Genomic DNA, 14,333 nt, shown 5'->3' with positions numbered 1-14,333 from the left:
TGGTTCCTTGAAAACCTCAAAAGAATTTCTGTGGCACTGAATCTATCGGCAATTGGGGTTCAGTTCCAGCTGCTGTCAGTGAGGAATTTGTATGTTCTTTCCCTGATCAGGTTTGCTTTCTCCAGGGGCTCCAGTTTCCTCCCACATTCCAAAGACATGCTGCTTCGGATTAGTAAACTGTGGACATGCTATGTTGGCACTGGAAGCCTGGAGAGACTTGGCAGCTGCCCCAGCACAGCCTCAGGCTGTGTTGGTTGTTGATGAAAACGATGCATCTCACTGTGTGTTTCAGTGTGCATGTGACAAATAAAACTAATCTTCATATAGCTATAAAACTGATCTGTATTGTCACACGTACCAAAGGACAGTAAAACAAAACTTTCCATTTCTTTCCACTGTGAGAAGCATTCCCGATGATACTTGGCATTTTCATGAACACTAATCCTTTCAGGTGCTTTCCACTGGTTGAATCCACTTTCCTGCTCCAATGAGGATTGACCGGGAATAGAGAAGACAACAGATACAAAATGCAGACTTTTTAGAAGGGGAATAGACCAGCCATGAGGGAGTCACTTCCTCACCACGACCATTTCCCAATTTCCTCTTGAACCAAGTTTTGTTCATTGAGTGGTTATTTGTTGATCGGAAAGGCCCCTCAATGTCTGGAAATACTTTGAACCCAGCTTTATTATTTCTGTTCTCAACGCGTCACGCAGAATTGCTTTTCCAATATCCTTATCGAACCTCAGAAGTCCGATGTCATGCTGTTCAATCACTTCTGGTATGACAGTTCGAGGATCAGTGTCGTCAGGTTCAATCTCGTCAGGTAAAATCTCGACAATAAACTCAACATCACCACCACCATCATCTTCCCCTCCTGTCATGTCCACATTCTCTGTGGCAGCCTCACTCTTAATCTCATCATACTCAGATTTATCTGATTGACTTTCTCCTTGGCTTGTGACACATTTGTACTTGATCCACCTTCAGATTGTAACAAACTTGTAGCAGGTGCGGGCGACTCCATGGAATGTGTCGAACTTGCTGTTCCAGCTTTTCAAAGAAGGGAATGAAGAACTTGCTCGACTTCTTGGCTTCCTCTGCCTCCAACTTTCGTCTCTTCCGTCCTTCAACTCCATTTTCCTTCTTCTTCGTGAAATAACATTCCATGGTCTTCTTACACAATGCTCTGAAATAAGGCCATCCTAGTGCTTCTCACCCATGATAATCAAAGACAGATCATACATCTGAAGAAAATTCTTTTTTCACTCTCTGAGGATGGCTTGTCTGACTTTAATAGAAACTGCTCAGTGGCACCCCCCCCCCTTTTTCAAGTGGCACCCAGGGCACGTGCCATTCCTGCCATACCTTAGATACGCCACTGCTGTCAAAGGTTACAGCGGGACATTGATAGGATGCAAAACAGGGCTGAGAAGTGACAGATGGAGTTCAACCCAGATAAGTGTGAGGTGGTTCATTTTGGAGGTCAAATATGATGGCAGAATATAGTATTAATGGTAAGACTTTTGCCAGTGTGGAGGATCAGAGGGAACTTGGGGTCCGAGTCCTTAGGACGCTCAAAGCAGCTGCGCAGGTTGACTCTGTGGTTAAGAAGGCGTATGGTGTATTGGCCTTCATCAATTGTGGAATAGAATTTGGGAACCGAGAGGTAATGTAGCTATATAGGACCCTGGTCAGACCCCACTTGGAGTACTGTGCTCAATTCTAGTCACCTCAGTACAGGAAGGATGTGGAAACCATAGAAAAGGTGCAGAGGAGATTTACAAGGATGTTGCCTGGATTGGGGAGCATGCATAATGAAAACAGGTTGAGTGAGGCCTTTTCTCCTTGGAGCAACAGAGGATGAGAGGTGACCTGACAGAGGTGTATAAGATGATGAGAGGCATTGATTGTGTGGATAGTCAGAGGCTTTTTCCCAGGGCTGAAATGGCTGCCACAAGAGGACACAGGTTTAAGTTGCTGGGGAGTAGGTACAGAGGAGATGTCGGGTAAATTTTTTACGCAGAGAGTGGTGAGTGCGTGGAATGGGCTGCCAGCAACAGTGGTGTAGGTGGATACAATAGGGTATTTTAAGAAACTTTTAGATAGGTACATGGAGCTTAGAAAAATAGACGGCTATGGGTAACCCTAGTAATTTTAAGGTAGGGACATGTTCAGCACAAATTTGTGGGTCGAAGGACCTGTATTGTGCTGTACCTTTTCTATGTTTCTACGTAGGCTGTGTGGTCAAGTGTCTGTCTTATTGTACAAGAGGTCCTTTCAAGAGTTTAACAATGAAACTGCCCTTGAATGTAGCAGTATGTTTTCAGATTCTTCTATCTTTTGCCCAGTGGGAAAGAGGAAAAAAGAGAATGGACTGTCCCGGGTGCTGGGGTCTTTGACTTTCTGGCGAGGAGTCCATGGAGGACAGGTTGGTTTCCATCATGGAGTGGGCTGTATCAACAACTCTCTGCATTTTCAACATTCAAAGTCAATGAATTATCAAAATACATTTATTTTATCATATACAACCCTGAGGTTCATTTTATTGCGGGCATTCATAGTAAATACTAAGAAACAAAAAACATAATCAATATTGAGAACATGCAATGAAGTGTCCCTGAAAGTGAGTCCATAGGTTGTGGGGACAGTTCAGTGTCAAGGTTGAATGAAGTTATCCCTCTGGTTCAAAAGCCTAATGAGTAAGGGGTAATATCTGTTCCTGAACCTGGTGGTGTGGATTCTGAGGCTCCTGTGCTTCCTTCCTGATGGCAGCAGTGAGTAGAGTAGAGAACATGAATGAGATGGTGGAGGTCCTTGATGGATGCTGCTTTCCTGTGACAGCGCTCCATGTAGGTGTGCTCAGTACCTTTACCCATGATGGACTGGGTCAGATATCCTCTAATTTTTTGTACGCTTTTCCATTCAAGTGCCTGGGTGTTTCTATACCAGACCATGATGCAGCCAGTCACTCTGCTCCCCACTGCACATCTATGGAAATTTGTCAAAGTTTTAGATGATATGCTGAATCTTTGCAAACTTCTGAGGAAGTAGATGCTGAGGGTTTTGGGCAGAGCAGTCGCCATACCTAGCTATGGTGCATTGAGATGGGATGCTTCTATGTACAAATTGGTGGGTGTCAGTGGGGGCTTGCTAAAACTCCTCAACCTTCCATGTTGACAGGTTACTCAGAAAGCAGTGGATACGAACAAACACTTTGATTCTAATTTTCACACTGCTGGTGTCACAGGTTGCCTTGATCCTAGAATCTGAACCTTCCAGCTTTGCCCCTCAGGCAGGTTTGCCTGTGAGACAGACTAACAAGGAGTTTCTGCACATTGTACTGACCCTGCTTTGCCTGTCCTTGTCCAGGTGGTCGATCAAGAGAACAGAGTGTCAGTCGCCTTCACGCCAACAATCCCTCACTGCAGTATGGCCACACTGATTGGCTTATCCATCAAAGTCAAGCTGCTGCGATCTCTACCTGCCCGCTTCAAGGTGAGAGCTGCATAGCAACGTGGTTGCACGCCAGCTACTGTAGAGCGACAGTGGGTGTGTGTGTATGTACGAGAGTGCATGTGAAGGAGAGGCCTGCATACTCCAAAGGACCTCAGTCCCCTCAGGAAGTAGAGGCAAATCTGACCCTTCTTGTCCACAGCCTCTATGTTGGTGCTCCACTCAAATCTGTCATCCAGGTGTACCCCCAGGTACATGTAGGTCCTTACCATTTCCACATCCTCACCATCACTAGTAGCAGGGAGCAAAGCAGGCTTAGTATTCCTAAAGTCCATCACCATCTCCTTGGCCTTACTGATGTTGAGCTGCCAATGATTCAGCTTGCACCATTTAACAAAGCCCTCCACCAGATCCCTGTATTCAGCCTCCCAACCTCCCTTTATACACCCAACTATTGCTGAGTCCTCAGAGAATTTCTGCAGATGACATAACTCAGTGTTGTATCAAAAGTCCCTGGTATAAGGGTAAACAGGAAGGGAGTCAATACAGTCCCCTGTGGGCCTCCAGTGCTGCTTATAGCCATGTCTGACACGCAGCTCTGAAAACACACAAACCGTGGTCTGCCAGTCAGGTAGTCCATTGTCCAGGATACAATGGAAGTGCCAAGCTGCATTGAACGGAGCTTTCCCCCCAGCTATGAGGGCTGTATGGTATTGAATACACTTGAGAAATTTTATCCAAATGTGTGTAGGCTCTATTCATCAGGTAGATGACAGCATTGTCGAATCTGATGTGCTCTTGGTAGGCAAACTGCCGGGGATCGAGAGCTGTTCTGACCAGGGGTCAGAGGTGAGCCAGGATCATCCTCTCTAGGGTCTTCATGATGTGTGAGGTCAGGGCCACTGGACAGTAATCATTCAAGGCTTTCAGTTGGCCCTTCTTGGGTTCTAGAACCAAATATGATGTTCTCCATACAGCCGGGACCCTTTCCAGGCCGAGACTCAGATTGAAAATGCGCTGGAGAACTCCACACAGCTGCTCAGCACACTCCTTCAGGACCTTGTGGTTCACACCATCCGGTCCCAATGCTTTGCCGTGTCTGTGTTTCCCCAGAGCCCTTCCCACCTGCTCAGTAGTGAAGGTGAGTCCATGATGACTGAGGAGCTGGTGGAAGGTGGGAGGTGAAGATCAGTTTGATAGCAGTTGGTATGTGGAGGTGTGGATGGTAGGTGCAGGGCAAGGAGGGGATGTAGACAGTGGTAGCCTGTGTTGTTCATCCACATGTTGAATAGCAGGTGGGAGGAGGGAAGAGTGGAGGCACTGGTGCTGAGAGACCATTAGGAGCCTCGGCCCCTGGACTGGTGTGCTGAGGGATGTGTGAACAGGAGGGCAATTGTCAAACCTACTGAAGAATTGGTTTATATTGGTTATATTGGTTTATTCGTCATAGCCGGATTACAAAGCCAGCACCCGAGTGCCCTCATTACCATCTCGGGTGACTTCAACCACGTTACCATGGCTAGAACACTGCCCAACTTCACGCAGTATGTGAGCCGTACAACCAGAGGGGAGAGGACCCTGGACTTGATGTATGCTAACGTTCAGGATGCATACAGCTCCCCTCCCCTCCCCCCACTGGGAAGGTCAGATCACAACCTGGTGCATCTCAAACCCTGCAATGTGCCTCTGGTGAAGAGTAAACCTGCAACCTCGAGGACAGTGAGGAAATGGTCGGGGGAGGCTTATGAGGCATTCCAGGGTTGTTTTGAGGTGACAGACTGGCAGGCGCTCTGTGAGCCACATGGAGAGGACATTGATGGGCTCACAGAGTGCATCACTGGTTACATCAACATCTGTGTGGATTGCAATGTTCCGGCAAGAACTGTCCTTTGTTATTCAAATAAGAAGCTATGGGTAACAAAGGGCATTAAGGGCATCCTGGACGCTAAAAAGAGGGCGTTTAGAGATGGAAATAGGGAGGAGCTGAGGACAATACAGAGGGACCTGAAGGCCAAGATCAGGGAGGCTAAAGACAGGTATAGGACGAAGCTTGAGTGGAAACTCCAGCAGAACAACATGAGAGAGGTCTGGAGTGGGATGAGGACCATCACTGGGTTCTGGCAAACTAGCAACAGAGGAGCTGAAGGCGGTGTGGACAGGGCCAACGAACTTAACCTGTTCTTCAACTGATTTGACACTGTGGCCCCTGCCCATCCCCCACATGATTCCTCTATTGTCGGCCCCCAACCAACACATACTCCACTCTCCCCTCCCACCCCTCCTCACAGCCCCCCACCCTGCTCTCATGACTACACCCCTCCCTCACCTGAAACCACCACGGTGGGCTTCACAGCTGAACAGGTGAGAAGACAGCTGAAACGTCTCCATCCAAGCAAGGCTGCAGGCCTGGATGGTGTCAGCCCCAGGGTGTTCAAAGCCTGTGCCCCCCAGCTATGTGGAGTACTTCACCATGTCTTCAACCTGAGCCTGAGTCTCCAGAGGGTTCCTGTGCTGTGGAAGACATCCCGCCTCATTCCTGTACCGAAGACGCCGCGCCCCAGTGGCTCCAATGGCTACAGACTGGTGGCATTGACCTCCCACATCATGAAGACCCTGGAGAGACTTGTTCTAGAGCAACTCCGGCCTATGGTTAGGCCACACTCAGACCCCGTCCAGTTCGCCTACCAGCCCCAACTAGGAGTTGAGGATGCCATCGTCTACCTGCTGAACTGTGTCTACGCCCACCTGGACAAGCCAGCAAGCACTGCGAGGGTCATGTTTTTTGACATTTCCAGTGCGTTCAACACCATCCACCCTGCTCTGCTGGGTGAGAAGCTGACAGTGATGCAGGTGGATGCTTCCCTGGTGTCATGGATTATTGATTACCTGACTGGCAGACCACAGTACGTGCGCTTGCAACACTGTGTGTCAGACAGAGTGGTCAGCAGCACTGGGGCTCCACAGGGGACTGTCCTGTCTCCCTTTCTCTTCACCATCTACACCTCGGACTTCAACTACTGCACAGAGTCTTGCCATCTTCAGAAGTTTCCTGATAACTCTGCCATAGTTGGATGCATCAGCAAGGGAGATGAGGCTGAGTATAGGGCTACGGTGAGGAACTTTGTCACATGGTGCGAGCAGAATCATCAGCAGCTTAATGTGAAAAAGACTAAGGAGCTGGTGGTGGACCTGAGGAGAGCTAAGGCACTGGTGACCCCTGTTTCCATCCAAGGGGTCAGTGTGGACATAGTGGAGGATTACAAATACCTGGGGACATGAATGGACAATAAACTGGACTGGTCAAAGAACACTGAGGCTGTCTACAAGAAGGGTCAGAGCTGTCTCTATTTCCTGAAGAGACTGAGGTCCTTTAACATCTGCCAGACGATGCTGAGGATGTTCTACAAGGCTGTGGTGGCCAGTGCTATCATGTTTGCTGTTGTGTGCTGGGGCAGCAGGCTGAGGGTAGCAGACACCAACAGAATCAACAAACTCATTCGTAAGGCCAGTGATGTTGTGGGGGTGGAATTGGACTCTCTGACGGTGGTGTCTGAAAAGAGGATGTTGTCCAAGTTGCATGCCATCTTGGACAATGACTCCCATCCACTCCATAATGTACTGGTTAGGCACAGGAGTACATTCAGCCAGAGACTCATTCCACCGAATGAGCGTCATAGGAAGTCATTCCTACCTGTGGCCATCAAACTTTACAACTCCTCCCTCAGAGTGTCAAACACCCTGAGCCAATAGGCTGGTCCTGGACTTTATTTCTACTTGGCAAGATTAACTTATTATTATTTAATTATTTATGGTTTTATATTGCTATATTTCTTCTCTATTCTTGGTTGGTGCGGCTGTAACGAAACCCAATTTCCCTCGGGATCAATAAAGTATGTCTGTCTGTCTGTCTGTTTAACTCATTAGCCCATTCGTGGCTGCATTCCAAGGCTCTACAGCTAGGCTGATTGAAGCCAGTGATGTTCTTCATGCCTCCCCACACCTCCCGTGTGCTACTCTGCCCAAGCTTGTTCTCCAGCTCTCTCCTGTATTCCTCTTTAGCCACTTTGATCTTCTCCTTTAGCTCCCTCTGCACATGTTTCTATTCCTCACTGCCTCCTGATCTGAAGGCTCTCTTTTTGTGGTTGAGAAGTGCCTTTAGTTCACTGGTGACCCATGGTTTGTTGTTGGGGAAGCAGTGAACAGCCTTCATGGTCTAAATGTCCACACAGAGGTTGATGTAGCCAGTGATGCAATCAGTAAGTCCATTGATGTCCTCCCCACGTGGTTCACAAAGCACATTCCAGTCAGTAACCTCAAAGCAGCCCTTCAGGTGTCAATGGGCTCTGGAAGCCATTTCTTACTATCTGTTGTTGTACTTTGGGCTTGTACAGGGGCATGAGGTGAACCAGGTTGTGATCTGATCTTCCAAGTGGTGGGGGGAGGGGGGAGCTGTGTGCGTATTTAACATTTGCAAACAAGATCCAGTGTTTTATTTTCTCTTCATCTATTACTCCTGAGTGAGTTTTGTTGATGAGCTCCTCTCTCTTAAATATTAAAAACTTCCATGTTTTTGCAGTTGGTAGAGGTGGTGGGTTTGGAAGGTGACGTCTCAGGCGGCACGTACGGATTCAATCAAAACCTGTTGAATACTGAGAAGTCTAGATAGAGTAGATGTGATGATGTTTCCTATTGTGGGGAATCTAGGATCAGAAGGCAGAGCCTCAGAATAAAAGGACATTCTTTTAGACCAGAGAAGGGGAGAAAGGAAGTGGTGAAACTGTGGAATTCATTGCCACAGACAGCTGTGCAGACCAAATCATTGAGTATATTTTAAGCAAAGGTTGATAGGTTCCTGATTGGTCAGGGCATCAAAGGTTACAGAGAGAAGCCAGGAGAATGTGTTTGAGAGGGATAATAAATCTTCCATGATGGAATGGCAGAGCAGACATGATGGGCCAAATGGCCCAATTTGATCCTATGTCTTATGATCTCACATCTGCTCTTGTTACCAACTCGCCAAGCTGTGCCAATTATTTTCTCACTTTACCACCTCAGAAAAATAATCATTTGAAGCAGCTATCAGATTTCCTAGTCCAGTGTAAAGAGCTCCAGTTCTTTTATTGTTGTCCGGGTCAGTTACATTCTAAAAGGATCAAGTGTACTCACCATGTACGCTTACCCTTGTGTAAGGGTGGCCTTACTGAAGTACCTCTGTGGTCACTGAGTCATTGTACAGAGATGATCCACCCACAAACAATCTAAACCTTTCAGACTCCCTCACTCCCTGACTACCACCTTGACTGTACACCCTGAAATGCTTTTTCTTCACAACCATCAACGAAAACAGAGGAGTGCCCCAAAGAATGAATGACAGTTAAAGGTTAGAACCCCAAAGCCCCCCCCCAGCTCCCCCCTCCTGCGCGTAAGCGGCAGTGAACAACCATCCCCCTCCCCCCAGCAGCAAAAGAAAAGTGCCCCTGCTACCAGCACTCAAGCGTGAGCAAAGCGATAGCAAGGACACAGACTTGCAGTTACCCCAAAGACTACATTGTTCACCCGATAATTCGACATGCTGCAAGAAGGTGGGGGAGTGGTCGGAGAGGAAGAGGAAGAAGTACTAGGTGGTAGGTGATAGGGGAAACTAGGGGGGAGGGTGAAGTGAACAGCTGGGAAGTCAATTGCTGAACGAGATGAAGGGCAGAAGATATGAAAGCATGGAAATACATACCACCAGGCTCAAGAATAGCTTCTATCCTGTGGAAATGGAATTTAAATTGGTTCATTATTGTCACATATACAAGTACAGTGAAAATAACACACACAAAATGCTGAGGAAATCAACAGGTCAGGCAGCATCTATGGAGGGAAATGAACCGTCGATATTTCAGGCCAACACCCTTCATCAGGACAGGTTTCGGCCCGAAACATCAACTGTTTATTCCTGTCTATAGATGTTGTCTTACCTGCTGAGTTCCTCCAGCATCTGTGTGTGTTTCTCTGGATTTCCAGCATCTGCAGAATCTCTTGTGTTTATGTGCAGTGAAAAGTTTGTCTTTCATACAGATCAGTGCAAGGTAAAATAATAAGTTTGCAGAAGAAAGTGTAAGTGCAATTTAGATGACCGATAAAGTGCAAGATCATAATGAGGTAGACGGTGAGGTTCAGAGTCCATTTTGCCATACCAGGGAAGATTATTAAATGGCTCCCTGGTACAATAAGATGTACTCTTGACCTCACAACCTGCCTCGCTGTGATTTTGCACTTTTTGGTACCTGCACAGCACTTTCTCTGTTACACTCTGTCTTACTTTGATGGACTGTTGTAATGAAATGATCAGCTTTTTGCTGTACCTCGGTCGGTACATGTGACAATTGTAAACTAATTTACTAATTCACCCCTCAGCCTCCTGCACTCCAGTGAGAACAGCCCCAGTCTCTCCAGAACCTGGTCGTGACTCAAGTCCTCCTGTACCCACAGCCTCTCACTCTTATCACACCCCCTTAACTCATTTTCCAAAAGATGTTACACAGAACAGTTAAGAATTTCACGATGAATCCAGTAATCACTCATCCAGTTGGGAAATACAGAGGCAGAGCAGAGGAGATGATTTAATGGTTAGTGATGACTTTATTAATTGACAGCAAAATAACAAGCCATGAGGGGGCACAAAACAGGAGGGACAGATACTAAACATAACCGGCAACAAGGTAACTGAAGCCGAGGAGCAACTGGTTAAGGCCAGCTGGTTCAATGAATAACAAAGTCTGGGGTTAAATAGGCTGCAGGTGATGAGTCTGGAATGAACGGCATGTGAAACTTTTCAGCTGGGCAGAGACTGTGAGGTGCCGACATGTAAAAACCTGACAAAAGGATATTAAAGAATGAATTGCCCTCACAGCTTATCACTGGAAGCAAATCCTGACGTCATGTAAATGGTGAAGATGGCAATGAGCTGTAATGTCCATCAATGTTTTGGCTTGAACTTGGTTACATTTTAGGTTCGTAGGGATGGTTTTGAGGGAAGTGTGAGGAGTTCTATTCAAGATTATTTATCTCATGTACGTCAAAACATACAGTGAAATATGTTGTTTGCATTAACAACAAACACACCTGAAGGTGTACTGGGGGCAGCCTGCAAGTGTCGCCACTCATTCTGGCACCAACACAGCATTCCCACAATGCACGACAAAACAACAAACAACACAACAAGCATCAGAACAACACAGAAAACAACAAACATCAAAACAACAACAGTAAAAGAAGCCCCGTTCCTCCCACCCACACACACCGTCCTCCAGACCCAGGACAGTCCATATTCTTCAGCCTCCAGTAGACTCAGATTCACACTCACACTCGGGGTAGGTTAGCATTTAGGGACAGAGGCCAAGGGGAGTTAGAGGTCAGGGGCACAATATATCGACAACCCTAGCACCAGGGAGGCAACAGAACATCTGGGATTCTCGATCTCACCCACAGAACCTCTTATCTGTCCCCCTAACTACCAAATGCCCTATCACTACTGCTCTCCTCTTTTCCCTCCTTCCCTTCTGAGCTGAGAGTCCAGTCTCGGTGCCAGAGATGCAACCACTGCAACTTGTCCCTGGTAGGTCGTCCCCACCAACAGTATCCAAAACAGTATACATATTGTTGATGGGAATGGCCACAGGGGAGCTCTGCTCTTCCTGTCTATTCCCTTTCCCATTCCTGACAATCACCCAGCTTACCTGTCTCCTGACTTTTAGGGGTGACTATCTCCCTGAAACTCCTGTCTATTTCTGCCTCTACCTCACGAATGATCCGAAGTTCATCCAGCTCCAGTTCCCTAACTTGGTTTGTCAGGAGCTGCAGCTGGATGCACCTTTTACGAGTGTAGTCATCAGGGACAATTGTGTTCGCCCTGACTTCCCACATCCTGCAATTGGAGCACTCAACTGCCCCAGCTGCCTCCATTACCTACTTCTAAGTTAATTAGAATAATTAAACGTCATGGTCCGGTCCATGAAGTCTGCATTCCGATTCACGGTCTGGTTGGTAGACTCCGGACTCCAGGTCTTCCAGCTGTCCCTTGTTTCAGTTGGGCTTAATCATAGGCACCTGATGTTCATCTTGGGGCTGGGAATATAAGTGGCCCTGGGTTCGAGTGTAGGTGCTGGTTTTTCTCGTCAATATCCCATCCTCGCTTCGGTGGGGTAAGTCAGGCTGTCTTTGCTGTTACCCTGTGGTTGGATCTGTCCCTTCCTGTCCTAGCCTTCATTGGGTAAGCCAGGCTGTCTTTGCCATTACCCTGAGGCTGGACTGTTCCCTTCCCTTCCCCTTTTTTCTGTAGCCCTTGGCTGGAGCCTTGCCTGCTACCTTTTGCCTGAAGCCTTGCCTGCGTCCTCACCTATTCTCGCTGTCAAGTTCTACCGCTGGAGCAAAACCGGAGCCTTGTTGTGTTCAGATAAGGAACCACCTGCATTGTTTGGAACTGTCTCTTTGTGGCCTCACCTTCGTTAGGTAGGTCCGGCCGTTTGCCGCTACCTTGTGTTGGGAACAGTCTTGTCGTGTTCAGCTTTCTGTGTATGAGTCCTGGCCCTACGTTCTGTTCCCAAGGAGGGGTCCTGGCTCTGTGTCCCACGTTCCCGTCTCCCCAAGACCAAGGCTCCGTGTCCCGCGATCCCGTCTCCCCAAGACCAAGGCTCCGTGTCCCGCGATCCCGTCTCCCCAAGACCAAGGCTCCGTGTCCCGCGATCCCGTCTCCCCAAGACCAAGGCTCCGTGTCCCGCGATCCCGTCTCCCCAAGACCAAGGCTCCGTGTCCCGCGATCCCGTCTCCCCAAGACCAAGGCTCCGTGTCCCGCGATCCCGTCTCCCCAAGACCAAGGCTCCGTGTCCCGCGATCCCGTCTCCCCAAGACCAAGGCTCCGTGTCCCGCGATCCCGTCTCCCCAAGACCAAGGCTCCGTGTCCCGCGTTCCCGTCTCCCCAAGACCAAGGCTCCTTGTCCCGCGTTCCCGTCTCCCCAAGACCAAGGCTCCTTGTCCCGCGATCCCGTCTCCCCAAGACCAAGGCTCCGTGTCCCGCGTTCCCGTCTCCCCAAGACCAAGGCTCCTTGTCCCGCGTTCCCGTCTCCCCAAGACCAAGGCTCCTTGTCCCGCGATCCCGTCTCCCCAAGACCAAGGCTCCGTGTCCCGCGTTCCCATCTCCCCAAGACCAAGGCTCCGTGTCCCGTGTTCCCGTCTCCCCAAGACCAAGGCTCCTTGTCCCGCGATCCCGTCTCCCCAAGACCAAGGCTCCGTGTCCCGCGATCCCGTCTCCCCAAGACCAAGGCTCCGTGTCCCGCGATCCCGTCTCCCCAAGACCAAGGCTCCGTGTCCCGCGATCCCGTCTCCCCAAGACCAAGGCTCCGTGTCCCGCGATCCCGTCTCCCCAAGACCAAGGCTCCGTGTCCCGCGATCCCGTCTCCCCAAGACCAAGGCTCCGTGTCCCGCGATCCCGTCTCCCCAAGACCAAGGCTCCGTGTCCCGCGATCCCGTCTCCCCAAGACCAAGGCTCCGTGTCCCGCGTTCCCGTCTCCCCAAGACCAAGGCTCCTTGTCCCGCGTTCCCGTCTCCCCAAGACCAAGGCTCCTTGTCCCGCGATCCCGTCTCCCCAAGACCAAGGCTCCGTGTCCCGCGTTCCCATCTCCCCAAGACCAAGGCTCCGTGTCCCGTGTTCCCGTCTCCCCAAGACCAAGGCTCCTTGTCCCGCGATCCCGTCTCCCCAAGACCAAGGCTCCGTGTCCCGCGTTCCCGTCTCCCCAAGACCAAGGCTCCGTGTCTCGCGATCCCGTCTCCCCAAGACCAAGGCTCCGTGTCCCGCGTTCCCGTCTCCCCAAGACCAAGGCTCCGTGTCCCGCGATCCCGTCTCCCCAAGACCAAGGCTCCGTGTCCCGCGATCCCGTCTCCCCAAGACCAAGGCTCCGTGTCCCGCGTTCCCGTCTCCCCAAGACCAAGGCTCCGTGTCCCGCGATCCCGTCTCCCCAAGACCAAGGCTCCGTGTCCCGCGATCCCGTCTCCCCAAGACCAAGGCTCCGTGTCCCGCGTTCCCGTCTCCCCAAGACCAAGGCTCCGTGTCCCGCGTTCCCGTCTCCCCAAGACCAAGGCTCCGTGTCCCGCGATCCCGTCTCCCCAAGACCAAGGCTCCGTGTCCCGCGTTCCCGTCTCCCCAAGACCAAGGCTCCGTGTCTCGCGATCCCGTCTCCCCAAGACCAAGGCTCCGTGTCCCGCGATCCCGTCTCCCCAAGACCAAGGCTCCGTGTCCCGCGTTCCCGTCTCCCCAAGACCACGTCTGAGCTTCATGTCCTCATCCAGCCCAGGAATCCCGCGTCCTGACCCCACGTCCAGTCCTGTTGCCTTGCCACGTCTTATCCTTGCCTAGATCTGGAGTCCGAGTCTGAGTCAAGACCCAGGTTCCGGGTTCCTGGCCAGTCTCTGGCTCGGAGTCCTTGTCCAGGTTCCAGGTCCCTATTTCCAAGTTCCTAGTTCCTCGTCGGGGTCCCATTTTCCCAGTCTAGTCCTAGCCCAGGCCCTGTATCCTAGTCTCGACCAGGGCCTGTGTCTTGTCCAGTGTCGTTTCTTCCCCATTTCCCTTGCTTTCTTGCCACACCTAGTCCTGTCCCTAGTACTTCAGCGTCTGTGTCTTGCATCTGGGTCCGTTCTCAATGCCCACCTTATGACATTAAAGGAGCTTAGTGCCTCACTGAGTGCAAGCCCATCCTCAGCCTCTGCTCACTGAAGCCTCTCAAGCCAAAGCCTTCCTACTCTGCCTCCCACTACTCCATCACCCGCTCCGTTAATCTGCTCGCTTTTTAAACTCTCCCGCTGTTCTTACAGGCTGACCTTCACGCGCTTTCTGTTTT

At 50.1% G+C, this 14,333-nt stretch overlaps 1 protein-coding gene across 1 annotated transcript in view; it reads left to right on the top strand.

Moving 5' to 3' along the window:
- The first annotated feature begins 3,397 nt into the window (after nucleotides 1-3,397).
- The window catches only part of LOC140740867 (fatty acyl-CoA hydrolase precursor, medium chain-like), a 74,335-nt gene continuing 63,399 nt past the window's right edge, over nucleotides 3,398-14,333 (top strand). The window contains exon 1 of the mRNA XM_073070440.1: nucleotides 3,398-3,498. Within this exon, the coding sequence (XP_072926541.1) occupies nucleotides 3,433-3,498 (66 nt within the window). The 5' untranslated portion in view covers nucleotides 3,398-3,432. The remainder of the gene's footprint in view (nucleotides 3,499-14,333) is intronic.

Source organism: Hemitrygon akajei, chromosome 17, assembly GCF_048418815.1.
Source record: "Hemitrygon akajei chromosome 17, sHemAka1.3, whole genome shotgun sequence".
Taxonomy (NCBI): Eukaryota; Metazoa; Chordata; class Chondrichthyes; order Myliobatiformes; family Dasyatidae; genus Hemitrygon; species Hemitrygon akajei.
The sequence above is the reverse complement of the archived record's forward strand: the minus strand, read 5'-3'. Positions and strand labels throughout refer to the sequence as shown.